This window comes from Leopardus geoffroyi, chromosome X (genome assembly GCF_018350155.1).
Source record: "Leopardus geoffroyi isolate Oge1 chromosome X, O.geoffroyi_Oge1_pat1.0, whole genome shotgun sequence".
Lineage (NCBI taxonomy): Eukaryota > Metazoa > Chordata > Mammalia > Carnivora > Felidae > Leopardus > Leopardus geoffroyi.
This window is the reverse complement of record NC_059343.1, coordinates 63606716-63632266: the sequence shown is the minus strand read 5'-3', so window position 1 is coordinate 63632266 and position 25551 is coordinate 63606716. Positions and strand designations below refer to the sequence as shown.

The following is a 25551-nucleotide window of genomic DNA, read 5'->3' as shown; positions in this document are numbered from 1 at the left end:
AGAATGAAGAGTGACATGAGGTTTCTTTTTTGGGTTGACAAAAATGTTTTAAAATTAGATACAGTGATAATTGCAACTCTGTGGATATACAAAAACTACTGAATTAGGGGAACCTGGGGGGCTCAGTCAGTTAAGCATCTGACTTCAGCTCAGGTCATGATCTCATAGTTCGTGAGTTCAAGCCCCACATCAGGCTCCATGCTCACAGCTCAGAGCCTGGAGCCTGCTTCGGATTCTGCATCTCCCTCTCTCTCTGCCCCTCCCCAGCTCACACTCTGTCTCTCTCTCCAAAATGAATAAACATAAATTTTTTTTTAAAAAAACACTGAATCATACACTTAAAGCATGAGTTTTATGGTATGTGAATAGTATTTCAATAAAGCTATTAATTGTGAGAAGTCTTTAAACAATAAAAGCCCATGGGGGTGCCTGCCTGGATCAGTTGGTGAAGTATGCAGCTCTTGATCTCGGGATTGTGGGTTCAAACCCCGTGTTGGGTGTAGAGATTAATTAAAAATAAAATCTTTTAGGGGCGCCTGGGTGGCTCAGTCAGTTAAGCGGTCGACTTCAGCTCAGGTCATGATCTCGTGGTCCGTAAGTTCGAGTCCCGCGTCAGGCTCTGTGCTGACAGCTCAGAGCCTGGAACCTGTTTCAGATTCTGTGTCTCCCTCTCTCTGACCCTCCCCCATTCATGCTCTGTCTCTCTCTGTCTCAAAAATAAATAAACGTTAAAAAAAAATTTTTTTAATAAAATCTTTTAAAAATTTTAAATATTTAAAATTTTTAAATTTAAAACGTTAATACTACCCAAAGCTATCTACACATTCAATGCAATCCCAATCAAAATTGCACCTGCATTCTTCTCGAAACTAGAACAAGCAATCCTAAAATTCATATGGAACCACAAAAGACCCCGAATAGCCAAAGTAATTTTGAAGACGACCAAAGCGGGAGGCATCACAATCCCAGATTTAGCCTCTACTACAAAGCTGTAATCATCAAGACAGCATCGTATTGGCACAAATACAGACACATAGACCAATGGAATAGAATAGAAACCCCAGAACTAGACCCACAAAAGTATGGCCAAGTAATCTTTGACACAGCAGGAAAGAATATCCAATGGATAAAAGACAGTCTCTTTAACAAATGGTGCTGGGAGAACTGGACAGCAACATGCAGAAGGACGAAACTAGACCACTTTCTCACACCATTCACAAAAACAAACTCAAAATGGATGAAGGACCTGAATGTGAGACAGGAAACCATCCAAACCCTAGAGGAGGAAGCAGGAAAAGACCTCTCTGACCTCAGCCGTAGCAATTTCTTACTTGACACATCCCCAAAGGCAAGGGAATTAAAAGCAAAAATGAACTACTGGGACCTCATGAAGATAAAGAGCTTCTGCACAGCAAAGGAAACAATCAACAAAACTAAAAGGCAACCAATGGAATGGGAAAAGGTATTTGCAAATGACATATAGGACAAAGGGCTGGTATCCAAAACCTATAAAGAGTTCACCAAACTGCACACCCAAAAAACAAATAATCCAGTGAAGAAATGGGCAGAAGACATGAATAGACACTTCTCTAAAGAAGACATCCAGATGGCCAACAGGCACATGAAAAGATGCTCAACGTCACTCCCCATCAGGGAAATACAAATCAAAACCACACTCAGATACCGCCTCATGCCAGTCAGAGTGGCTAAAAGGAACAAATCAGGAGACTATAGATGCTGGAGAGGATGTGGAGAAATGGGAACCCCCTTGCACTGTTGGTGGGAATGCAAACTGGTGCAGCCGCTCTGGAAAACGGTGTGGAGGTTCCTCAAAAAATTCAAAATAGATCTATCCTATGACCCAGCAATAGCACTGCTAGGAATTTATCCAAGTGATACAGGAGTGCTGATGCATAGGGGCACTTGTATCCCAATGTTTATAGCAGCACTTTCAACAATAGCCAAATCATGGAAAGAGCCTAAATGTCCATCAACTGATGAATGGATAAAGAAATTGTGGTTTATATACATAATGGAATACTAGGTGGCAATGAGAAAGAATGAAATATGGCCTTTTGTGGCAACGTGGATGGAACTAGAGTGTTATGCTAAGTGAAGTAAGTCATACAGAGAAAGACAGATACCATATGGTTTCTCTTATGTGGATTCTGAGAAACTTAACAGAAGACCATGGGGGAGGGGAAGGAAAAAAAAAAGGTTAGAGAGGGAGGAAGCCAAAGCATAAGAGACTCTTAAAAACTGGAACAAACTGAGGGCTGATGGGGGGTGCGAGGGAGAGGAGGGTGGGTGATGGGCACTGAGGAGGGCACCAGTTGGGATGAGCACTGGGTGTTGTATGGAAACCAATTTGACAATAAATTTCATATTAAAAAAAATTTTTTTTAATAAATAAAAAATAAAAACCTACCCATTCTTTTTAATAGCTGCTTCATATCTCACTGCATGGACATATCATAATTTACGTATCTAGTCCCCAGTGATTGACATTTAGGTTTTTCCTATCTTTTGCCATATTAAAAAAACAGGGGGTGCTTGGGTGGCTCAGTTGGTTGAGCACCCAACTCTTGATTTCATCTCAGGTCATGATCCCAGGGTCATAGGATTAAGCCCTGCTTCGGGCTCTGCACTGAACGTGGAACCTGCTTAAGATTCTCCCTCTCCCTCCCTCCCTCCCCCCACCCTGCTCTTTCTCTCTCTCTCTCCCTCTGCCCTACTACCCCACTACCACTCTCTGTCTGTTGCTCTAAAAAATTAATTAATTAATTAATTAAGTCTTGGGGCACCTGAGTGGCTCAGTCGGTTGAGTGTCCAAGTCTTGATTTAGGCTCAGGTCATGATCCCAGGGTCACAGGATCAAGCGTCCCATTGGGCTCCTCACTGAGTGTGGAGACTGCCTGACATTCTCTCTTCCTCTGTCTGTCTCCCTTTGCCCCCTCCCCATCTCCCCCTCTTGTACTCTCTCTTAAAAAAATACTATAATGAACATCCTTGCACACATGTCATTTCATACATATGGTATGGAACTATGTCTGTAGGATAACTTCCTATGAGTATAAAAGGCAAAGGATATGTACAATTTTCCTTTTGATAAATATTGCCAAATTCCCCTGTTGAGAGCTTGTATCAGTTGACCCTCCACCAGCAATATATGAGAGGTAACACAATGTTAACAAAATTGTTTTTTATCTTTACCAATCTAATAGATGAAAAAGGGCATTTCAATGCAGGTTTAATTTGCTTTATTCTTATAACAAGTGAGGGTGAAGATATTTTCATGTGTTTAAAGTGGTAATGTTTTGGACTGTCTGTGAACTGTCAGTTCATATCCTTTACTATCTCTCTTTTGAGTTGCTGGTTCTTATTGATTTACAACAGTTCTTTGTATATTAAGAAAATTAACCTTCATCTATGATAAGAAATAAAGTTTTTTACCTGTTTTTTGACTTCATTTATGGCGTTTTTCCATCCAAAAAGAAATTTTTATGTACATGAATTTATCTATCATTTCTTTTTGGGTTTGTATGATATTTAGAAAGGCGATTTACACTCTGATATTATTTTTTAAGTGATAGATCAGATGTTATTACTGAGAAAAGCTGGGAAAAGCTTCATAGATAGGGGTGCCTGGGTAGCTCAGTTGGTTAAGCGTCTGACTTCGGTTCAGGTCATGATCTCACAGTTTGTGGGCTCGAGCCCCGTATCAGGCTCTGTGCTGACAGCTTGGAGCCTGGAGCCTGCTTCAGATTCTGTGTCTCCCTCTCTCTCTGCCCCTCCCCAACTTGTGCTCTGTCTCTCTCTCTCTCTCTTAAAAATAAACATTAAAAAAATTTGTTTTTAAAGATTCACAGATATTCCCTACTAGTTTTGCAACTTTATGAATCTAAAATTATTCACACAACAGACTTATGTATAGTAAAACAAATACACTAAAATGTTAATAGAGAATCTAGGTGGTGTGTACAAGGGTGTCCATTGTATAATTCTTTAGATTTTCTTGATGTCTGAAGTTTTTATACTAAAATACTGGGAAAAGGGCACTAAATACTTCTTGTAATTTCATGGTTTTATTTTTTATATTCAAATTTTTGATTGAGCTGATACTAATTTTGGTACAGGGTTAAATTTTTTGTTTTAATTGTTTAAGGTATACAAATAAAATTCAATTTGCTGGATTGGAGAAAATGACCATTGTAAACCAATATGCTTTCCACCTGGTTTTTTTACTTCATTTACAAAATTTCAGTCTTCAATGCATCTGAATCTTTTCTTTTCTATGCTGATAGGATCATACTATATTTTAAAAGTCGGTTTTTATTTATTTATTCAAACCTAATTCTTCTTTGTTGGTTCTTAATAAACATATGATTATCTCTTATATTCCAGGCTTAAAGGCCACCATTAAGTCATATCTTATCCTTCTATTTTCCAGTTTCCTTAATTTTCCTTTTATTCTTTATTTTCCCAACCCTTAAATAACTTCGGAACTATTTTCGGAATCTTTCCCCCGAGTTTTTCCTGGAAATTTTATTAATTACACAAAAATGATTACTTACAACAAGTTCCAAAACACCATCTCCTTCATCAGCATTTTCTATCATAGTGGCTCCAAATCCAAGCTCTCGGATGAACTCAGCTATCACTGGGGGTTGTATAACAGCAGGATTATATCTTACTTCTGCCTTGCCAGCCATCAGAGCCACAAGTACAGAATATATTCCTGGAAGCATTGATAAGAAAAATAACTGAGATAATATCCTTATAAAAAGAGGAACGTTATAATAATTTCTTCATTTGTGAAAGGATTAAAGTGAGTCTAGAAAAAATTATTACTTAAGTGTTATACAGTCTTGAACCTAAACCAAATAAAACTAGTTGAAAGAGGGCCTTATTTTCTGAAACTTTTTATTATGGACAATTTCAATTATACATATACAAAAGAGAACAACATAATAAACTTTATATAACCACCACCCAGTTTCAACAATTATCAATAATACTGGGGCTGATCCTGTTTCATCTATATTCCTATCCTCTTACTTACTGCACTCTACTCTGATGATTTTGAAGCAAAACCCACATAACATATCATTTCACATGTAAATATTTAAATATGTATCTCTAAAAGACTCTTCTCTCAAAAAAAAAATCCATAATACCATTATCACACCTGAAGTAAGTCCTCAATATCACCAAATATCCATGCAGAATTCACATTTCCAGAATTGTCTTATAACTGTTTATTTAACACAGTTGTTTTTTTGAAATGGGATCCAAATCAGACCCATCAATTGCAACAGGTTGAGACCTTAACATGTAATTATAGAGCATTTGTAGAAACTAATAAGACCTAGAGAAAGGAACTCATGCACTTAAGGAAATCACTGCAATTATAGTAAGGAATCTAAGAATGTACCAACATGCATATTATAACAATATCAAATAAAAGTCATTTCTTAAGATTATCCAATTTTACTGTCTGGCACACACTAATATAAAGTGCTCTTATTCCTAGGGAGAAAGTGCCATACAACTTGTTAACAGAACAAAGAAGTTCATTTTATGGCAGTCATCCTGTTTTCTCATGCAAGCCTTTTATTAACAACCATCCTACTTCTCTAGGCCAGCTGTTGATGTCATTTCTAGGAAGAAAATTAATTCTGCATAGCAAAAATGACAGCTCTTTCTACGAATCTGTGGCACTTGGTGGCTACCTGACAGGAAATGGGGATCAACAGACCATAGGTCAACTGTGGAGTTTGATAAAAAGAAAATAATATTAATTTAATCATAGTTTTAAATAAGAAAACAGAGAACCTATATAATCTAAGTTTTCTATATAAAGTACTTACACTCTGGGCTTTGTGGATACCAAATAATTCAGAGGATCAGCTCATAGGAAAGTGTCAGTAAAAGGAGTAGGGTATAAAGAAAGTAGGAAAAATCTTTTTGTTTCAGTGGATATAATCTATAGCCAAATAGAAATAGAAGGGAAAATCTGACTTTTCAAAAATAGGTTTCATACTTACATAAATTATGGATAATTTTTAAGCTCTTACTTTAAATTATAATTAGAACTCTATTCATTTTCAGAAATATAATGCAAACTAAACTTAGAGATGACCAGTGTTACTTAGTTTTTAAAAAAGTGAATATAGTGATCCCAGCTAGGCTAATGGTATTCCTAATTGGGTAAAGAAGTGATAAAGGGGAGAGTGGGGAGTAACTAGAAGAATCAGCACAACGAATTTTTAAAAAAAGATTCATAATTGGTATAGGCATTGCTTGTCTCATGAAAAAGGCTATTTCTGAATTGCCCAAACATAGTTGGTTCTGAAATTAAACAGGAACCTTACAAACTTCTTTTGCTTTCATATGTTTGCAACCTCCCTCCTTCCCTGTTTTAATCAATTGAAGTGTAATATAAGCTTTAGCCTCAACTGCATTCTAATTAGATAGAATGAAGACTGAAATGACATGTAAATACGACACAATGCAGATAAGGTTAATAATGGAATTGCCTCTGTATAACATACATTTTGTTATAAAATTCTGGCCTTTATATAAAAGGTGATTCTATGGGCCACAGGTCTGTATTATTATTATATACTGTGAGTTATTTCCCCACAATAGAGGGAATAAGCTGATACTAATCTTATTTATTTGGCCCTTGTGACTAACAGCATGTATTAAGAAACCTGGAACTAGGGCTGGTGAAGTACCAAACCTATGATTTCAGTTTCATTAAACATAACCGCATATATCTATGGCTAACAAATCTTATGCCACAGTATGAAGTTTTATATGAATATGGCTTCAAACTTATAAGGTAAAACATTTGGGTATGACTGAATAAAAAAAAGTACGCTGTAAATTTTCTAAGATTTTGTAACCTAGCATTAAAATTTATCACAATAACTTTTTAACATTTTTACTGCAAAGATCAGTGATCATACTGTTGGAAGAGAATAATATAATTCTAAACAAACTTGGTTTTGATCTGGTTGGTTCAAGTATAGTAATATTGAAACTTATGGACTGTAGTTATTTTTAAGCATATCTTTATCAGAAAATTTGTATGTTTTTCTTAAAATCCATTGCAACCAAGGTCCATAGAGAATAGTAAACTTAAACATGTATTTCCTTCTGCTATTTTCCTACACATTTCATTGATGTTAAAATGTGATCATGAGGTAAACAAGATAGGAACCATATCTAAGGGAACAGAACACAAAAACTGGCTGTCAGAGAGTCAAGGTTGTCCTGCACATCACTGATATAGAGGACTTCATAAGGCCTTGGCAGGAATCACAAAAATTGTTACTAAACACCTGAAAGATCAAAAAAGGACAGTGTTCAATTCAGCACACAAAAAAACAGGCTTCAAAAGTGTCTCACCTTCTTCTCGTCTTAAATTCCGTTCAATGTTTGCTACACAGGAAGCACAAGTCATACCAGTGACCTGTATATAACACTTAGACGAAGGCTTTACTTCCCCATCCTGAATTGGTGTCATTGTTTTAGTATAAAATTCATTAGTTGAGGTCAAAAGCGGCATTTCTGATGAGGTCTGAGCTATTATTACCAATGGCTCATTTGCATCTGGTAGACAGGGAAAGATTCTTTTCATTTAAGATATTCTTTAGTTGCATCCTTGTCATTCATCACAATCCACACCTCCAGGTACTGTCAATCCATTCGTTTAAAACCAGCATGGACTTTACACTTTCTAGGAAGTGACTTCAAATATTGCCCATCCCAGTTCTTTGGATCGGAACTAACTGAATAAACAAAACTTTGGTTATACCAAGTTCTTCTAGCTGTTTTCTCTACTGAAAACCCCAGATAAAGAGTAGTTGTTAATGGGCAGCTCTTATTTTTATAATGAATTTTTATCACCATGTTAATGATTTGCATACTACATTAAAGCAATTCATGATACAGTAAGTGGAACAAAAAAGCAATTTACAAAACAGCATTGCGGTATGATGTCATTTAAAAAGTTTTTGTGTATATGTATATATGAGACTAGGCATAAGAAAATCTGGGAGGCTACGTTCCAAAACATTAATGGTGGCTACTTCTGGGGAATGGGGTTAAGGCAGGAACAGAATGACAAACACACACATTTTCTCTACAGACACTTCTGTATTGTTTGAATTTTAAACACTAATATATGGTATATTTTTTTCATTTTTAATTTTGTTAAATATTTATTTTTGAAAGAGAGAAAAAGACACAGAGCACGAGTAGAGGAGGGCAGAGTGAAGAGGGAGACACAGAATCCGTAGCAGGCTCCAGGCTCTAAGCTGTCAACACAGAGCCTGACTTGTAGCTCGAACCCATGAACTGTGAGATCATGACCTGAGTCGAAGTCAGTCCCTTAACCGACTAAGCCACCTAAGCCCCCTTATGGTATTTTTTAAATTAAAATGTCTTTGTGGACAATGGAAGAAAAGACAAGGAGAAAGTCAGCAGTAACCTTCATTTTGTGCAAAGGAATATTTGGAAAATCTCTCCAAAGAATGTTTATGCACTGTGGAACAATGGGAAGCTCCTATCATCCAGAAATTCCCCTGCAGTCTCAGAAAATCTGCTATTCTGTTTTAAGTTTATCCACTGAAGTATTAATCAACTCTAAGAAGGGAAAAGTTATTCTCTCCAGCACACCCGTGCACATGCAAAGAAGCTCAAGATGTTATACTCTCCTGCAGCGATAAAGAGGAAAAGAAGTGATGTGTAAATTTCCAGGTACACCTATCTAACTTGTTATTTATTCCCCTTGGGCAAAAAAACTGGTTCAGGTCTATTTAGCTAACCCACAGAGGAATCCCTGCATAGAAGAGTTGGTTTCCATATGCCAAAGAGGACATCTTTTGCAGAAACTTTAAAAAAAGCCTAACCATTTTCCTAATAAATAATGATCCATACTTCCCAAATCAGTATAATAATGGCTGTTAAATTTTAATGCACACACAATAACCTGGGGGATTTTCTTAAAATACAGGTTCTGATTCAGGACATTTAGGATGGGGCCTGAGATTCTGCACTTCCACCACATTCCCAGGTGATGGCACTACAGCCAGTCTGGATATAGTAAAGGACATTGATCACAACTGACTAGATACTTCCAATTCCAAAATTAGTCAACCTCTGGTCTTAAGAAAATCAATTTTGAAAACTATACTCATTCATTCAGATTATGAGAGCATTATTTAGAACTCAGTAAAATTTACCAACTACTACTGTTATCTTAAAGATTTCAAAAAGGAAGCTCATTTGCCCAAAGGAAATAGCTTTGGCTTTTAAAAATAAAACATTATTTCAATCCAGCCAGGAGTTTATTTCATTCTCTCATAATTACTATCAAGACTTCATATTGAAGTCTTAGTGTCTAAACACTAAAAAAAAGTTTATACTGCTAGTTACTTTAGGTCTTGTTCCAGAGTAATTCCGTTATTTCAGGTACCAGAGATAACCTATAATAAAATCTGCAATTTTCACACTCTGGAAGGATAGTACTAAATTAAAATAAGTCATGGAGATACTCCCTTTTAGCTACCTTCGCATGACCGCTCAACAAAGATCCATAAAATTGTGCCCTTTATACCCCAGTGAGTGTGACAAACAAAAGAGCAAAAACTTCGATCTGCCACAGCAGAAGTGCAGGTGTTAAAAAGCCACACTGAATTAAATGGCTACTCTTCTTCAATTAGATTTTCTATAGCCTGTAGCAACACTACTTATGCTTAAGTGAATTCAAAAGGAAGGAAGGTTGACTTCCCTGCACTCGAGGCAATAATCAGAAAAGATTCCAAAAATTTCAAGAAAGGGTTTCCAATCTAATCCTTATAACTAGGATCAATGTGTGAATATGAAGAACACATAATCAGAAAATAAATTAAAAAGAATTTAAAACATCATTTCTGCAATGCACTCTCAAATGACTCAGAAAAAGTGTGTGTGTGTGTGTGTGAAGAGAGAAAGAGAATAAAACAAATGTAAAATATTGACAACCAGGGAATGTGAGAGAAATTGGTAAACAGGAATTTTTTGTATTGCTCTTGTAGCTTTTCTGTAAGTTTGAAATTAAAAATAACAAAGTTAAAAAAAGGAAAAGAATTTGAGGGTTTTTTTTTTTTTGCTTTAATTGGTTAATGAAGACTTAACTTCATATTTGTCTTTTTAAGAGAATGATGAGATTGATGGTCATGATAAAAATATACCTCCCATGCAAGGGTGGTTCCATATTTGCAAGTCAACCAATGTGATCCATCACATCAATACAAGAAAGGATAAAAACCATATGATCACTTCAGTAAATGCAGAAAAAGCATTTGACAAAGTACAACATCCATTCATCATAAAAACCCTCAAAAAAGTAGATCTAGAGGAAAAATACCCCAACATAATAAATGCTTTATATGAAAAACCCACAACATCATACCCTATGGTGAAAAACTGAGAGACTTTTTCCCCTAAGATCAGGAACAAGACAACGATGTTTGTTCTCACCACTTTTATTCAAAATAGTACTGGAAGTCCCAGCCACAGCATCAGACAGCAGAAAGAAATAAAAGGCATCCAAATTGGCAAGGAAGAAGGAAAACTTTCACTGTTTGCAGAAGACATGATACTATAGAGAAAACCCTACAGTCCACCAAAAAACTACTAGAACTGATAAATGAATTCAGTAAGGTTGTAGGATACGAAATCGATGTACAGAAATCTGTTGCATTTCTATACACCAATAATGAAGCAGCATAAAAACAAATTAAGAAAGCAATTCCATTTACAATTGCATCAAAAATAATAAAATACCTAGGAATAAACTTAACCAAACAGGTAAAACACCTGTACTCTGAAAACTATAAAATATTGATGAAAGAAATAGAAAACAACACAAAGAAATGGAAAAACATTCCATGCCCACGGACTGAAAGAATAATGTTAAAATGTCTATACTACTCAAAGCAATCTTACACATTCAATGCAATCCCTATCAAAATACACATATTTTTCACAGAACTAGAACAAACAATCCTATAATTTGTATAGAATCACAAAAGACCCTGACGAGTCAAAGCAATCTTGAAAAAGAAAAACAAAACTGGAGGTATCACAATACCATACTTCAAGTTATATTACAAAGATGTAGTAAGAAAAACAGTATGGTACTGGCACAAAAATAGACATACAAATCAACAGAAAAGAATAGAAAGCCCAGAAATAAACCCACAATTAAATGGTCTATCAATCTCTGACAAAGGAGGAAAGAATATGCAATGGAAAAAAGACAGTATCTTCAACAAATGGCATTGGAAAAACTGGACAGCTACACACATAAGAATGAAACTGGACCACTTTCTTATACCATACACAAAAATAAATTCAAAATGGATGAAAGACCTAAATGTGAGACCTGAAACAATAAAAATCCTAGAAGAGAACACAAGTGGTAACTTCGCTGACAATGGACATAGCAACTTTTTTCTAGACATGTCTCCTGAGGCAAGGGAAACCAAATGAACAATAAGTAATTGAGACTACATCAAAATAAAAAGCTTCTGCACAGCGAAGGAAACAATCAACAAAACTAAAAGGCAACCTACAGAATGGGAGAAGAGATTCGCAAATGGCATACATGATAAAGCGTTAGTGTCCAAAATCTATAAAGACTTATCTAACTCAACACCCAAAAAACAAATAATCCAATTACAAAATGGGAAGAAGACATGAACAGACATTTCTCCAAAGGCGACACAGAGATGGCCAACAGACAGATGAAAAGATGCTCATCATCATTTACCATCAGGGAAATGAAAATCAAAACTACAATGAGGTATCACCTTACACCTGTCAGAATGGCTAAAATCAACAACACAAGAAACAACAGATGTTGGCAAGGATGTGGAGAAAGGGGAACCCTCCTGCACTGTTGGTGGGAATGCAAACTGGTACAGACACTGTGGAAAACAGTACGGAGGTTCCTCAAAAATTAAAAATAGAATTACCCTATGATCCAGAAATTGCACCACTATGTATTTACCCAGAGGATACAAAAACACTAATTCAAAGGGATACATGCACTCCAATGTTTACAGCAACATTATTTACAATATCTAAATTATGGAAACAGGCCAAGTATCCACTGATTGATGAATGGATAAAGAATGTGTGGTATATATATACAATGGAATTTTAGCCATAAGAAATGAAATCTTGCTATGTGCAATGACATGGATGGAGCAAGAGAGTATAATGATAAGGGAAATAAATTTGTCAGACAAAGACAAATACCATATGATTTCACTCATGTGTGGAATTTAAGAAGCAAAATAAATGAAGAAAGGGACAAAAAAGAGACAAATTAAAAAGAGACTCTTAATTATAGAGAATAAACAGTTGGTTACAGAGAGGGTGTTGGGAGGATGGGTTAAGTAGGTGATGGGGATTAAGGAGTGTACTTGTGATGAGCACCAGGTGAAATATGAATTGTAGAATCACTATATTTTACACCTGAAACTAATATAACACTATGTTAACTATGCCGGAATTAAAATGTTAAAAAATTAAATTAAAAAAAGAATTCACCAATGAAGAAAGAAAACACCTCACATTTTTCTCACTGTCTCTTTTAACTTTTACAATCCACCCAGGATTAGAATGACATAAAGACAAAATGTGCCAACCCCTCTCTGTCTGGGAAGAGGTTATAGTGATAGACTGTGAGGCCAGATCAGCACTGACAATGACATTCAGAAAATGGGTAGCCACCATTCTGATGGCATTTTAAACTATGATCTCTAGAAGAAATATAGAATGCAGTCATTTGATATCAACCTTTTATCGTAAAAATATGGGTCACCATAGTCACAACTTTATCAGTTCTTTTATGGCGACCCTCATTGTGCCAAGGTTTTTTACCTATTCATGATGGCCTTTAATGTGTTTGTTATGACCCCTAACACATGTAAGGCACATAACAAGCTCCTAATAATTATTCATTGAACAATTAATTCCTGGGACCCTTGAGTTGGTTGAGGTAAAAACCATTGTTAAGAGTTAATGAATATGTTGTATTCATGGATCCTGAGGGCTAGGTAGATGACAGACATAGTACTACTAGAGACTATCAAGTACTCTTGAATTCCACTTACTAGTCTGACCAAAATTTCTCCTATTGCTCGAGTTCATCTTTGAAGCCATGTAAGGTAGTTGGAAAGTTGTTTTTACTCTGCTCACATCGGTTATATAAAAATTCTTTTTTTGAGAGAGAGAAAGAGAGAGGGTGCAAGTGAATGAGAGGCAGAGAGAGAGAGAGAGAGAATCCCAGGAGGGGCAGAGAAAGAGGGGGCCGGGGAGAGAGACAGAGAGAGAGGGAGAGAGAGAAAGGGAGAGAGAGAGAGAAACAGGGCTCACTCAAAGCGGGGCTCATGCTCACCCAAAGCAGGGCTTGTGGTCAATCATAGTGGGCTCGAGCTCACCCGAAGTGGGGCTCAAGCTCACCTAAAGCGGGGCTCCACAACACCCAATGTGGGACTCGAACTCACCTACCATGATATCATGACCTGAGCCAAAGTCAGATGCTTAACAACTGAGCCACCTAGGCACTCTGTTACATAAAAATTCTTAAATGCCATTTTAAATTGTATCATTTCATATTATATCATTGTATTAAATGAAAAATGTTAATATAGATTTAATTCAGAGTTTATTTACAGAGGTCCATGCAGCAAATTATTTACACCAGTGCTTCTAAAACTTCAATGCACGTATGAATTACCTGGAGAGCTTATGAAAATCAAAATGTAGATTTTTATTTAATGGGTGTGCAGTGGGTCAGAGAGTCTACAGTTCTATCAAGCTCCCAGAGATGCTGCCGCTACTGCTGCTCTGTGAACCATTTTCAGCTGCAAAAATACAGACCCAAATGAATAGGACAAATGCCATTTTGGGGGTCCAGTCTAAATGTCTGTGAGATCCCTGCTTACAATAATACCAGATGCCAGATTTGACTGTAAAAAAATATTTCACTTTTATACTATATGTGGTATGAGTTGATATGATTTGAGTTCCTATATTTAAGAGGCATAGGCATAGAAATATCACAGTGTAAGTAACTTGTTTGATTGATATTGATGTAAGCCAAACTTACTTATATGATGTCCATAATGCATTATGTATGGCAAAGTATTTTAGTTTAATAGAAACTGAAGAATAATTCAACATTATGGGTTAGCAAAATGTTAATCAATTTCAAATACTGTCATTTTGAAAATTTTAAAAATTATAAGCAATGACTGACACAACTAAATTTTGTCAAAACTAATCTTATTCATTTTTTATGGCTACCTGATATGGTTTCACTTCAATATTTCCAATTAAAATTATGCTTCTACATCCGGATGGCCAACAGGCACATGAAAAGATGTTCAGTGTCGCTCCTTATCAGGGAAATACAAATCAAAACCACACTCAGGTATCACCTCACGCCAGTCAGAGTGGCCAAAATGAACAAATCAGGAGACTATAGATGCTGGAGAGGATGTGGAGAAACGGGAACCCTCTTGCCCTGTTGGTGGGAATGCAAATTGGTGCAGCCGCTCTAGAAAGCAGTGTGGAGGTTCCTCAGAAAATTAAAAATAGACCTACCCTATGACCCAGCAATAGCACTGCTAGGAATTTACCCAAGGGATACAGGAGTACTGATGCATAGGGGCACTTGTACCCCAATGTTCATAGCAGCACTCTCAACAATAGCCAAATTATGGAAAGAGCCTAAATGTCCATCAATTGATGAATGGATAAAGAAATTGTGGTTTATGTACACAATGGAATACTACGTGGCAATGAGAAAAAATGAAATATGGCCTTTTGTAGCAACGTGGATGGAACTGGAGAGTGTGATGCTAAGTGAAATAAGCCATACAGAGAAAGACAGATACCATATGGTTTCACTCTTATGTGGATCCTGAGAAACGTAACAGGAACCCATGGGGGAGGGGGAGGAAAAAAGAAAAAAAAAAAAAAAAAGAGGTTAGAGTGGGAGAGAGCCAAAGCATAAGAGACTGTTAAAAACTGAGAACAAACTGAGGGTTGATGGGGGGTGGGAGGGAGGAGAGGGTGGGTGATGGGTATTGAGGAGGGCACCTTTTGGGATGAGCACTGGGTGTTGTATGGAAACCAATTTGACAATAAATTTCATATAATAAAAAATAAAAAAATAAAAAAATAAAATAAAAATAAAATAAAATTATGCTTCTGGTTTCATAATTATTTCCTTTTGCAATTATGGATTTTCTATACTTTGTTCAAATTTTTAATACTGGAGGCTTTTCAACAGTTCAGTATTCTATATTAATTTTCTAATAAGGAATTATGTATCTCTCTTTTAGAGCAAAATCATTCTGGTCTTTTGAGATTTTCTTTATTAAAGTAAGAATTCTATGGCACAAAAACAGACACATAGACCAATGGAATAGAATAGAAACCCCAGAACTAGACCCACAAACGTATGGTCAACTCATCTTTGACAAAGCAGGAAAAAACATCCAATGGAAAAAAGACAGCCTCTTTAACAAATGGTGCTGGGAGAACTGGACAGCAACATGCAGAAGGTTGAAACTAGACCACTTTCTCACACCATTCACAAAAATAAACTCAAAATGGATAAAGGACCTGAATGTGAGACAGGAAACCATCAAAACCTTAGAGGAGAAAGCAGGAAAAGACCTCTCTGACCTCAGCCGTAGCAATCTCTTACTCGACACATCCCCAAAGGCAAGGGAATTAAAAGCAAAAGTGAATTACTGGGACCTTATGAAGATAAAAAGCTTCTGCACAGCAAAGGAAACAACCAACAAAACTAAAAGGCAACCAACGGAATGGGAAAAGATATTTGCAAATGACATATCGGACAAAGGGCTAGTATCCAGAATCTATAAAGAGCTCACCAAACTCCACACCCGAAAAACAAATAACCCAGTGAAGAAATGGGCAGAAAACATGAATAGACACTTCTCTAAAGAAGACATCCGGATGGCCAACAGGCACATGAAAAGATGTTCAGCGTCGCTCCTTATCAGGGAAATACAAATCAAAACCACACTCAGGTATCACCTCACGCCAGTCAGAGTGGCCAAAATGAACAAATCAGGAGACTATAGATGCTGGCGAGGATGTGGAGAAACGGGAACCCTCTTGCACTGTTGGTGGGAATGCAAATTGGTGCAGCCGCTCTGGAAAACAGTGTGGAGGTTCCTCAGAAAATTAAAAATAGACCTACCCTATGACCCAGCAATAGCACTGCTGGGAATTTATCCAAGGGATACAGGAGTACTGATGCATAGGGGCACTTGTACCCCAATGTTCATAGCAGCACTCTCAACAATAGCCAAATTATGGAAAGAGCCTAAATGTCCATCAACTGATGAATGGATAAAGAAATTGTGGTTTATATACACAATGGAATACTACGTGGCAATGAGAAAAAATGAAATATGGCCTTTTGTAGCAACGTGGAGGGAACTGGAGAGTGTGATGCTAAGTGAAATAAGCCATACAGAGAAAGACAGATACCATATGGTTTCACTCTTATGTGGATCCTGAGAAACGTAACAGGAACCCATGGGGGAGGGGGAGGAAAAAAGGAAAAAAAAAAAAAAAAAAGAGGTTAGAGTGGGAGAGAGCCAAAGCATAAGAGACTATTAAAAACTGAGAACAAACTGAGGGTTGATGGGGGGTGGGAGGGAGGAGAGGGTGGGTGATGGGTATTGAGGAGGGCACCTTTTGGGATGAGCACTGGGTGTTCTATGGAAACCAATTTGGACAATAAATTTCATATATTATAAAAAATAAAAAAAAAATAAATAAATAAATAAAAAAAAAAATAATAAAGTAAGAATTCTAGGTGGCAATGTAAAATGGGTCAACCACTTTGGAAAAGTATGGCAATTCCTGAAAAAGTTAATCCTATTCACCCTATGACCCAGAAATTGCACTCTTAGGTATATGCTCAGGAGAAATAAAAACATACATTCAAGTAAAAACTCATACACAAATGTTCATAGCAGCATTATTCTTAAAAGCCAAGGATGGAAATAACTTTCCAAATTTCCACCAACTGTTGAATGGAGAAACAAAATTTTATATACATACATATTACATATATATATATATTAGCAGTGACTGCTAATGGGTACAGGGTTTCTTCTGCAGGTGATATAAATGTTATAAAATTAGATAGTGGTAACGGCTGCAAAACTCTGAATATATTAAGAACCACTGGATTGTATACTTTTAAAAGGGTGAATTCTGGGACACCTGGGTGGCTTAGTCAGTTAAGTGTCTGACTCTTGATTTTTCGGCTCAGGTCACGATCCTAGGGTCATGGAATCAAGCTGTGCATGGGGCTCCGCACTGAGCACGCAGCCTGCTTGAGACTCTGTCTCTCCCTCTGCTCCTCTCCCCAACTCTCTCTCTAAATTAAAAGAAAAAAAATTTTTTAAGAAAAAAAATTTAAGGGTGAATTTTATGACATACAAACTGTATCTTGACATTAAAAAGTGAGAATTCTATAATTTCTACCATTTGTCATGAATATGAAAATCAAGAATAGTTAGTATGTCTCTGGGTCCTCTTCCACTGATATTTATCTACCATAATAATTTGAGCATGTGTTTAATATAAATTTTTATGCTTCTCAGTTTTATTGAGCTTGAAAAACAAATATTGTTACTTGATATCCTTCATTCTGATCAGAATTGCAAAAGTTAATAACATGATCTAGAAATTAGTTATACAACTTTTCTATTTTATTTACAGCAAGAAATTTCATTAGGGCATTTCGAGTTTAATTCAAGGCTAGATTATATTGTAGTTTAAAACAACAAGTGGGGCACCTGGGTGGTTCAGTCAGTTAAGCTTCCCACTTTGGCTCAGGTCATGATCTCACAGTTCGTGGGTTTGAGGTTCACTTTAGGCTCTGTGCTGACAGCTCAGAGCTTGGAGCCTGCTTCACATTCTGTGTGTCCCTCTTTCTCTACCCCTCCCCCACTCATGCTGTCTCTCTCCTTCAAACATAAATAAACATTAAAAATAAATAAATAAAAATAAATAAAACAACAAGTTCATATAGGCAAATTCCATGCACTATTCATTTTTGGTTTCAGTTCAAGGTAAGAGCTGTCAGGAAATAGAAAGACTTTGAGGCAGTTCAAGAGTCAGTTTCATTTGAATGCCTAAATTTAAAACTACAGTTAAAATTCTATTATTTATTTCTACCTTTTTTCTTTTCAAAATAGCATTTGCTTCTCCCATCATACATACATATATCCTTGTCACATAAAACTTAAAACACATAGGAAAGCACAATGAAAAAAATATCACCTTTACCCTACCACTCATATAATAACCACTGTTAAAATTTTAGTTCATGTCCTGCCAGGAATTTTATTCACTCATATACATAAATAATATATACATGGTATAAATCCTTATACATGTGTTTATAATATTTTGATCATGCTGAATATACAGATTTTTAGCTTTTATTTTTTCATTTAACAAAATATCTCAGACACTTTCCTGTGGCATTAAGTATCTTTAATACTCTTATTTTTTATGGCTTCATAGCATTTCAGCATATGGATGTATCATGATACAATGTTTTTAGTTTTTAAATATTGTAGATAATTATTCAAACATCCTTAGGCATCTTTGTATACACTGCTGACTACCTCTATAAGATTTACTTCCAAAAACCAGAACTGCAGTGCCTATTGCTCATTATTTATTATTGATGAAAGCCAAAGAATCCAAATTAGAAGATAAAAAAACATTAAGGGAATCTGAGAAAAAATAATAATTACCTGACAGGGCAGCATCAAATCCCATGTCTTCTATTGCTTCTCTCAAGGTCTCTGGAGAAGTTAGTAGAGGATCATACTCAACAGTCCCATTGCCATTTGCAAGAGATACTCGTATGGATTTTACACCTGCCTTTTTTGATATGACACCCTCAATAGACTGCACACAAGAATTACAAGTCATGCCACCAATGTTTATCACAGTTTCTTGAGTCAGAGGATGGCTTACTGTGTTCAAAGGAATCTTTTGAAGAGATGAGCTGGAGGGAGAGTTTGAGGTACTTTCAACTTCACTTGTAATACTAACTTTGTATTTCCCTGGTGAGATGGCCTCTATTGCTTTTCTAAGGGTTTCTGGAGTGACTGAGCTTGCATTGTACTTCACTATGGCAGATCTATTCTCTAAAGAAACTACGATGCTGCTTACATATTGGAGTGTAGATAAAGCACTTTCAATATTTAACACACATGATTTACAATGCATGCCATCTATAATGAAAGTGACTGTTGAATCACTGCTATATGATGGGCTCCTTTGCTGTGGTCCTTCTGAGGATTTGACTGGTGTATTCTTTAGACGTTCTATATCAATAGCTCCCAATTTGAGGTACTTGGGCTGTTTTTTGATGAATGCTGGAAAGCCCACGGCTTCAATCTGTTTTTTAATTTCCTCTGCTGTGATAAGATGAGGTTGATAAACAATAGTAGCTTCTTGGTTGTCCAAGGAGACTAGTTAGTGAAAAGAGAAATATTTAATTCAGTTATTCTTAGGCCACTTCAGAAAACATTCTGTAGTTTTCAAATCAATACCACACAAAATTGTTTCTCTGTCTTCGCCGTCATTAGCTTTTCTTAAGATAATTCTGTGTTCATAAAATGTTACTGACACAGACTAGAAAAAAGTAAAAAAAATATGACTACTTTATCTATGGTCTCCAAGTTTCTGCATGCCTGAACAGAAACAGATTAGAGGTAGAGAGGACCCCCAGGCATGTTGAGTTAAAAACGCTGAACTCCATGAACTGCCACCCCAGCTACATTTTCTGCTAGTTCAAAACTCATGTAGTTTTTAATTATACATTACCTTTACCCACATTAATCCTGGGAATATGCACACTGTACCTCAGACTTCAATGAAGCAGTAAGTATTCTAGTCTGTGGATTCAAAACCCATGCTTAAGAGGAAAGCAAAAACTTAAAAGGCCCAAACAGAAAGCTAATCCTTACAAAACAACCAAATACCACCAGATATATTACCTTTAATTCGCTGAACACCTTGCAGCTTCCCAATTTTTCCTTCAATGGTGCTGGTGCATGAATGGCAGGTCATTCCTTCTACTTTCATCTTCAGCATGACTTCACCTACTTGAGCCATACTATAATCTTCACAAGTTCCTGACTTTTTCTCCAGAGTTCCAATATCTAAACTGAGATCCGGAAGCAGCTCTATTATCTGATTGGCATTCAGAATAGAAGGGATTATTGTCACCACTACAGTTCTTTGCTGAGGGGAAATTTTAATGTCTGTCACACCCTTGGTCTTGAGCAATATGCTTTGGATATGGTCCCATGGCAGAGCCAGTGAAGCAGCAACAGTCAGAAACACAGTGTCAGTTAAAACAGGGACAGGGTTAGGATTGTGGAGAACAGCATCAAAGCCCATGTCATCAATAGCTTCCTGGAGGGTCTTTGGAGTCTGTAGTTTAGGGTCATAAATAATAGTTGCATTTTTTTCTTCCAGTGAAACCTTTTGGAAGAGAATTTCAAAAGTCAGTTTAATTCAATTTTATGACCTAGAACTTAAAAAATAGCAATCATCATGCCGCATTCAAGAAGAATGGGACAAATAATTCAACCAAATGGAGTTTCTCTATTAGTTCTCATCTTTACTATTCTCTTTGGAAAGAAACAAAAAAATGTCTTCTGTACTTATAGGAATGATAAACTTGTATGTAGGTGTATGTGACTCAGCTACTGATTAGGCATTTGAAACACACACACGGACAAACACACCCTGGAATTTTACAACAGAGCACAAACAACTCTTTCCTACTATCTCCTTTCACAAATTATTCCAATACTTCACTCTCTATCAATTCAAAGATAATAAAGAAAACAGGATCAGCTGCAGAAAATAAAAGGTGATATGAAGTTTAAATTTTAAGATGTTTGATTAAAATAACTTTGTTCGGAAGAAAAGATATAAACATGCTACTGTGTGATTAAAGGCAATGATAGGATTGTGTAGCATATACTCCTATATCCTTCTAAGTCCCTACAGCCTAGTATTACTTTTATTCAAAATAAGAACATCTTTATTGCTTCGCCTGATTCAATGATAAAAATAATGATTGTATTCCTAAAGCTCAGCTACTGTATATAATTTAACTACTACCATGACTGCATGCATACCTGGCTGACATCTTACAAAAATTAATGCTGTAGTCATACACACAAATACATGTGCACACACACACACACACACACACTCACTGGGTTGGGAGTCAGAAGATTTGAGTTCCATTGTCAACTCTCCACTTATTAGTCAACACATTCATTAATTCTACCATCTGAAAAATTGGGAAATATGCCCTATAATCTTCTAGAGTTGTTATAAGAGCAAATAGATAGGAAAGTAGTTCTTTGCAGCAGTGAGTTATATAAAGGTAAACACCGAACAAGTAATATTTATCAAGCACCTATTATATGTGCCAGGAACTGGGATTCTCAAATACAACGGTGAGCATGACACAGTCACAGGGAGGAATATTAGCATAGAAAATACAGTAAAGAGACATGTATTTATCCCTGGGAATATGGGTCAGAAAAGCCTTCTTAGGGGAGATAAGACCTGAATGTAAACAAACAAACAGAAATTAGCAAGAATGTATGAGGCAGGAATTCCAGACAAATGGATAAAGTAGATAAAGATGATAAACTGGAGAATGAGGCAACTGATTTACTATGGGGTCCACTTTATGCCAATAATGGTAATTCAGCCTATAGGTAATAGAGAGTCACAAAAAAAGTTAACAAGGGAATGACATGATTGTATTAGCATTTTAGAGAAGAATCATTTTGGAGACACAGCAGATGTGTGGGGGGTGGAATGGAGTGACACAGGATAGGAGATCAGTTAGGAGACTATTGCAATTGTAATAGTGGTACATAGAAGACCTGAATTAAGGCATGAATACTGAGGGTAAAGAAAAAGGGGCAATTCCAAGATACATTTGGGAGGTAAGAACTAGTAAGGAGATTATAGAGAGTAAAGGAGATGACTATGAGTTATAGGTTTCTGGCCTGGGCCAGTGGATAGATGGTGTTGCCATTAACTGTTATCAGAGAGAGAAGAAAACTGGAGGACGAGGTTGGAGTGGTGGGAAAAGAAAGATGATAAATTTAGTTTTAGACCCAACTGATTTTGAGAGACGGTAGGGGATTAATGTTCTAAAGGCAGTTAAAATATGAGCATTATTATTTTAGATTCCTGGTGAAAATCTTTGTTCCATAAATAAAAGCAACACCAAAATATAATTAAAAGTAATTAAAAGAAGGAAATCTCACTTTAAACTGTCAGATTTAAGATTTAAATGAATTTAAAGGAATCTTTCTTCCTTTAGCTTGGTAATCAATGGCTAGGTATTTGGTGAAATCTTGAAATGCACCCCTGGCACAGAAAAGATGCTTAGACTAGTAATTCTAGTTGGTCATCTTGATCTTAGTTATGGAAGAAACCACTAACATAAGTGATTCAAAACAGAAAAAGTGGGAAAATAATTTATATTTTGTTTTGGAATACACCATATAACATTTTCCATGAATAAGTTGCAGTATAGCCAAACCACATGCAGTTCCGACATATACTTTTGAAACAGATACAATACAAATATAGTCATTACAAAATGAAGGCTTTTGTGGCTTTGTATCTCTAAATAGATTCTCTTTCAAACTCTAATCACACTCCAATGATTTTTCTGATTAATAAAATTACTTTAAAAATTTTAAATATTCAAACTAAAGAGGAAGATGGAGAACAGATGAGGGGTGGGGGAGGAGTGACTATAAAGGGGCTGAACAGGGGAGTTTTTTGACATGATGGGACTATGGTGTCCTGGTTGTGTTGGTAGTTAAATAAATATATAGATATGTTAAAATTCACCAAACAAAAAAAAAAATTACAGAACTTTATATCAAAAAGAAGTCAATTTTACATATGATAATTGTGTTTTAAACAAAACAAAACTAAAATAAAAAAATTCAGTTAGTTGCATTAGCCACATTTCAAGTGTTAAATGGCCAATGTGGCCAAGTGGTTGCCATATGGTGCTGGGTATATATAGAACATTTCCATCATCGCAGAACATTCCATTGGACAGTACAGATCCAGGTACTACTATACTTTTTCTGATAAAGTACCAAACTTTTTAAAAAAAGGTGTAGATTTCTTTTTTCCTTTATGTTTAAGTACACTGTATATGGTATCTCTTTAAAAAGATCTGGTTTTGAGATAATTTCCATCCCCCCAAAAATGTTAATTTACATATCCAATGAGAAACAATTTTTAAAACTGATTTTACGGGTGCATGGGTGGCTTAGTCGGTTAAGCATCTGACTCTTGATTTCAGTTCAGGTCATGATCTCGTGGTTGGTGAGATCAAGCCCTGTGTTGGGCTCTGCACTGACAGTGAGGAACCTGCTTGGGATTTTCACTCCCTCTCTCTCTGGCCCTCCTCTGCTCACATACTCCCCACCCTCAAGATAAATAAGTAAACTTTTTAAAAAATGACTTAAAATTTTTTTAGTGTTTTATTTTATTTTTTGAGAGAGAGATGGAGATGGAGCATGAGCAGGGGAAGGACAAAGAGAGAAGGAGACACAGACTCCGAAGCAGGCTCCAGGCTCTGAACTGTCTGCACAGAGCCTGACATGGGGCTCGAACCCACAAACCGTGAGATCATGCCTGAGCTGAAGTCGGACGCTCAACTGACTGAGCCACCCAGGAGTCCCCAAAAAATGATTTTAAAAGCAAAAATCACTTTGTCTCTAGAGGATTTGATATGCTTTTTACTGCATTAGCCTATCTTCTAACTGTAAAAGACATAAGGAAATAAGGAAACTATTTATATAAAATACTATGTTAAAAAGTTATATTATCCTATGTTGTTTTCATGCTGTAGACTGAAAGCACTTCCTTATGTAGTAACTTCTATTTGTGTGTTTTAAAGCTGTCCAACCACACTTAGCACAAACAAAAATGTTCCCCTTTGGGGAAACTTTCCTCAACTTTTCTTCTGAATATTAGATATCAAAGAGATGTTTCAAGCCTAAAATCTCAAAGGAAACAAAAACAAGCAGCACCTTTGTTTCTTTTAAGAGGAAATTCACGTGGTGATTATCACAATACTGTTCTGGATGTCAAATGCTTGGGCAGGAAGCTAAAATAACATTTATTTATTCAACAAATATTTAAGGAGTGCCTATTATGTGCCTGACACTGTGCTAAGCTGCTAGGGACACAATGGTGAGCAAAAACAAGCAATGACTCTGTAGACCCAGAAATTGCTGGTAGCAGTACAATTCTGGGTCTATGTAGCTCTCCTTTAACATTAACCCCACCAACAAAAACCACCTCCACCTATTCCCAACATTGTTCAAAAGTTTCAACAGCTTGTCTTTTTCTATCTTTCATTGGGAACCAATGCTGTTATTTTAACTTTTATAAGAACTATATTTCCATTAAATCAATAATTCCTCTGAAAATAAACATGTAACAGTCTACAAATTATGACTGTGGCTCATAGGAAGGCCTCAAGGTAGAAGATTATTCACTATATTTGGATGAAGGCAGGACTGGAAGAGAAGAAATGAAATCAAACATACTCTGTGGCCTCAAATGCATTAATAGTGGAGTAGAGAGTACTAAATGTCGACAGGAATTGTAAAGATCCATTATTTTAATGAGTATGGCATTCTTTATCTACTGAAATATAATATATGAAATTCAAGTACAGTATACTTTATCTGCATGTGATTTCTATATGATTTGCTCTCAAGCAAGATGAATGCTAGAACCTTGGACAAATCACCCTAACTCAAAGGGCTGCACCTTCCTAAGAAGGAGGTTTCATAACGACTCAACATAATCAGCAGTTCTTCAGGGCTTGAAAGGATTCTGTCATTTTACACAGAATGAAGGGAGAAAAGTGAAATGATTTATCAGTTATATTGAATTTCTAGTATGTTTGATTCACCAACCACAAATAGTTTTGACTCAAGTGAAAACTATTTAAAATACATGAGGGACCTCATATATATTACATACTTCACAGTACAAATTCTATTATTGTTTGTTGAAAAAATAATGTGTAGGGGCGCCTGGGTGGCGCAGTCGGTTAAGCGTCTGACTTCAGCCAGGTCACGATCTCGCGGTCCGTGAGTTCGAGCCCCACGTCGGGCTCTGGGCTGATGGCTCAGAGCCTGGAGCCTGTTTCCGATTCTGTGTCTCCCTCTCTCTCTGCCCCTCCTCCGTTCATGCTCTGTCCCTCTCTGTCGCAAAAATAAATAAACGTTGGAAAAAAAAATAATGTGTATATACTAATCAAGTAAAACTCTACATTGATGCTTCAATATACGATACCAAAAATTAAAATATCATAAGAAA

At 36.3% G+C, this 25551-nt stretch overlaps 1 protein-coding gene across 8 annotated transcripts in view; it reads right to left on the bottom strand.

The window, feature by feature from the left end:
• Positions 1–25551, bottom strand: part of ATP7A (ATPase copper transporting alpha) — a 189782-nt gene that overhangs the window by 52953 nt on the left and 111278 nt on the right. For 6 of the 8 annotated variants that reach the window (XM_045472928.1, XM_045472927.1, XM_045472930.1 and 3 more), the window contains exons 3-6: positions 20145–20634; positions 18891–19616; positions 7417–7620; positions 4575–4738 (exon numbers count right to left, since the gene is read on the bottom strand). In XM_045472928.1, coding sequence (XP_045328884.1) covers positions 4575–4738; positions 7417–7620; positions 18891–19616; positions 20145–20634 — 1584 coding nt within the window. The remainder of the gene's footprint in view (positions 1–4574; positions 4739–7416; positions 7621–18890; positions 19617–20144; positions 20635–25551) is intronic. The other 2 variants (XM_045472931.1, XM_045472933.1) reach the window with 1 other exon arrangement.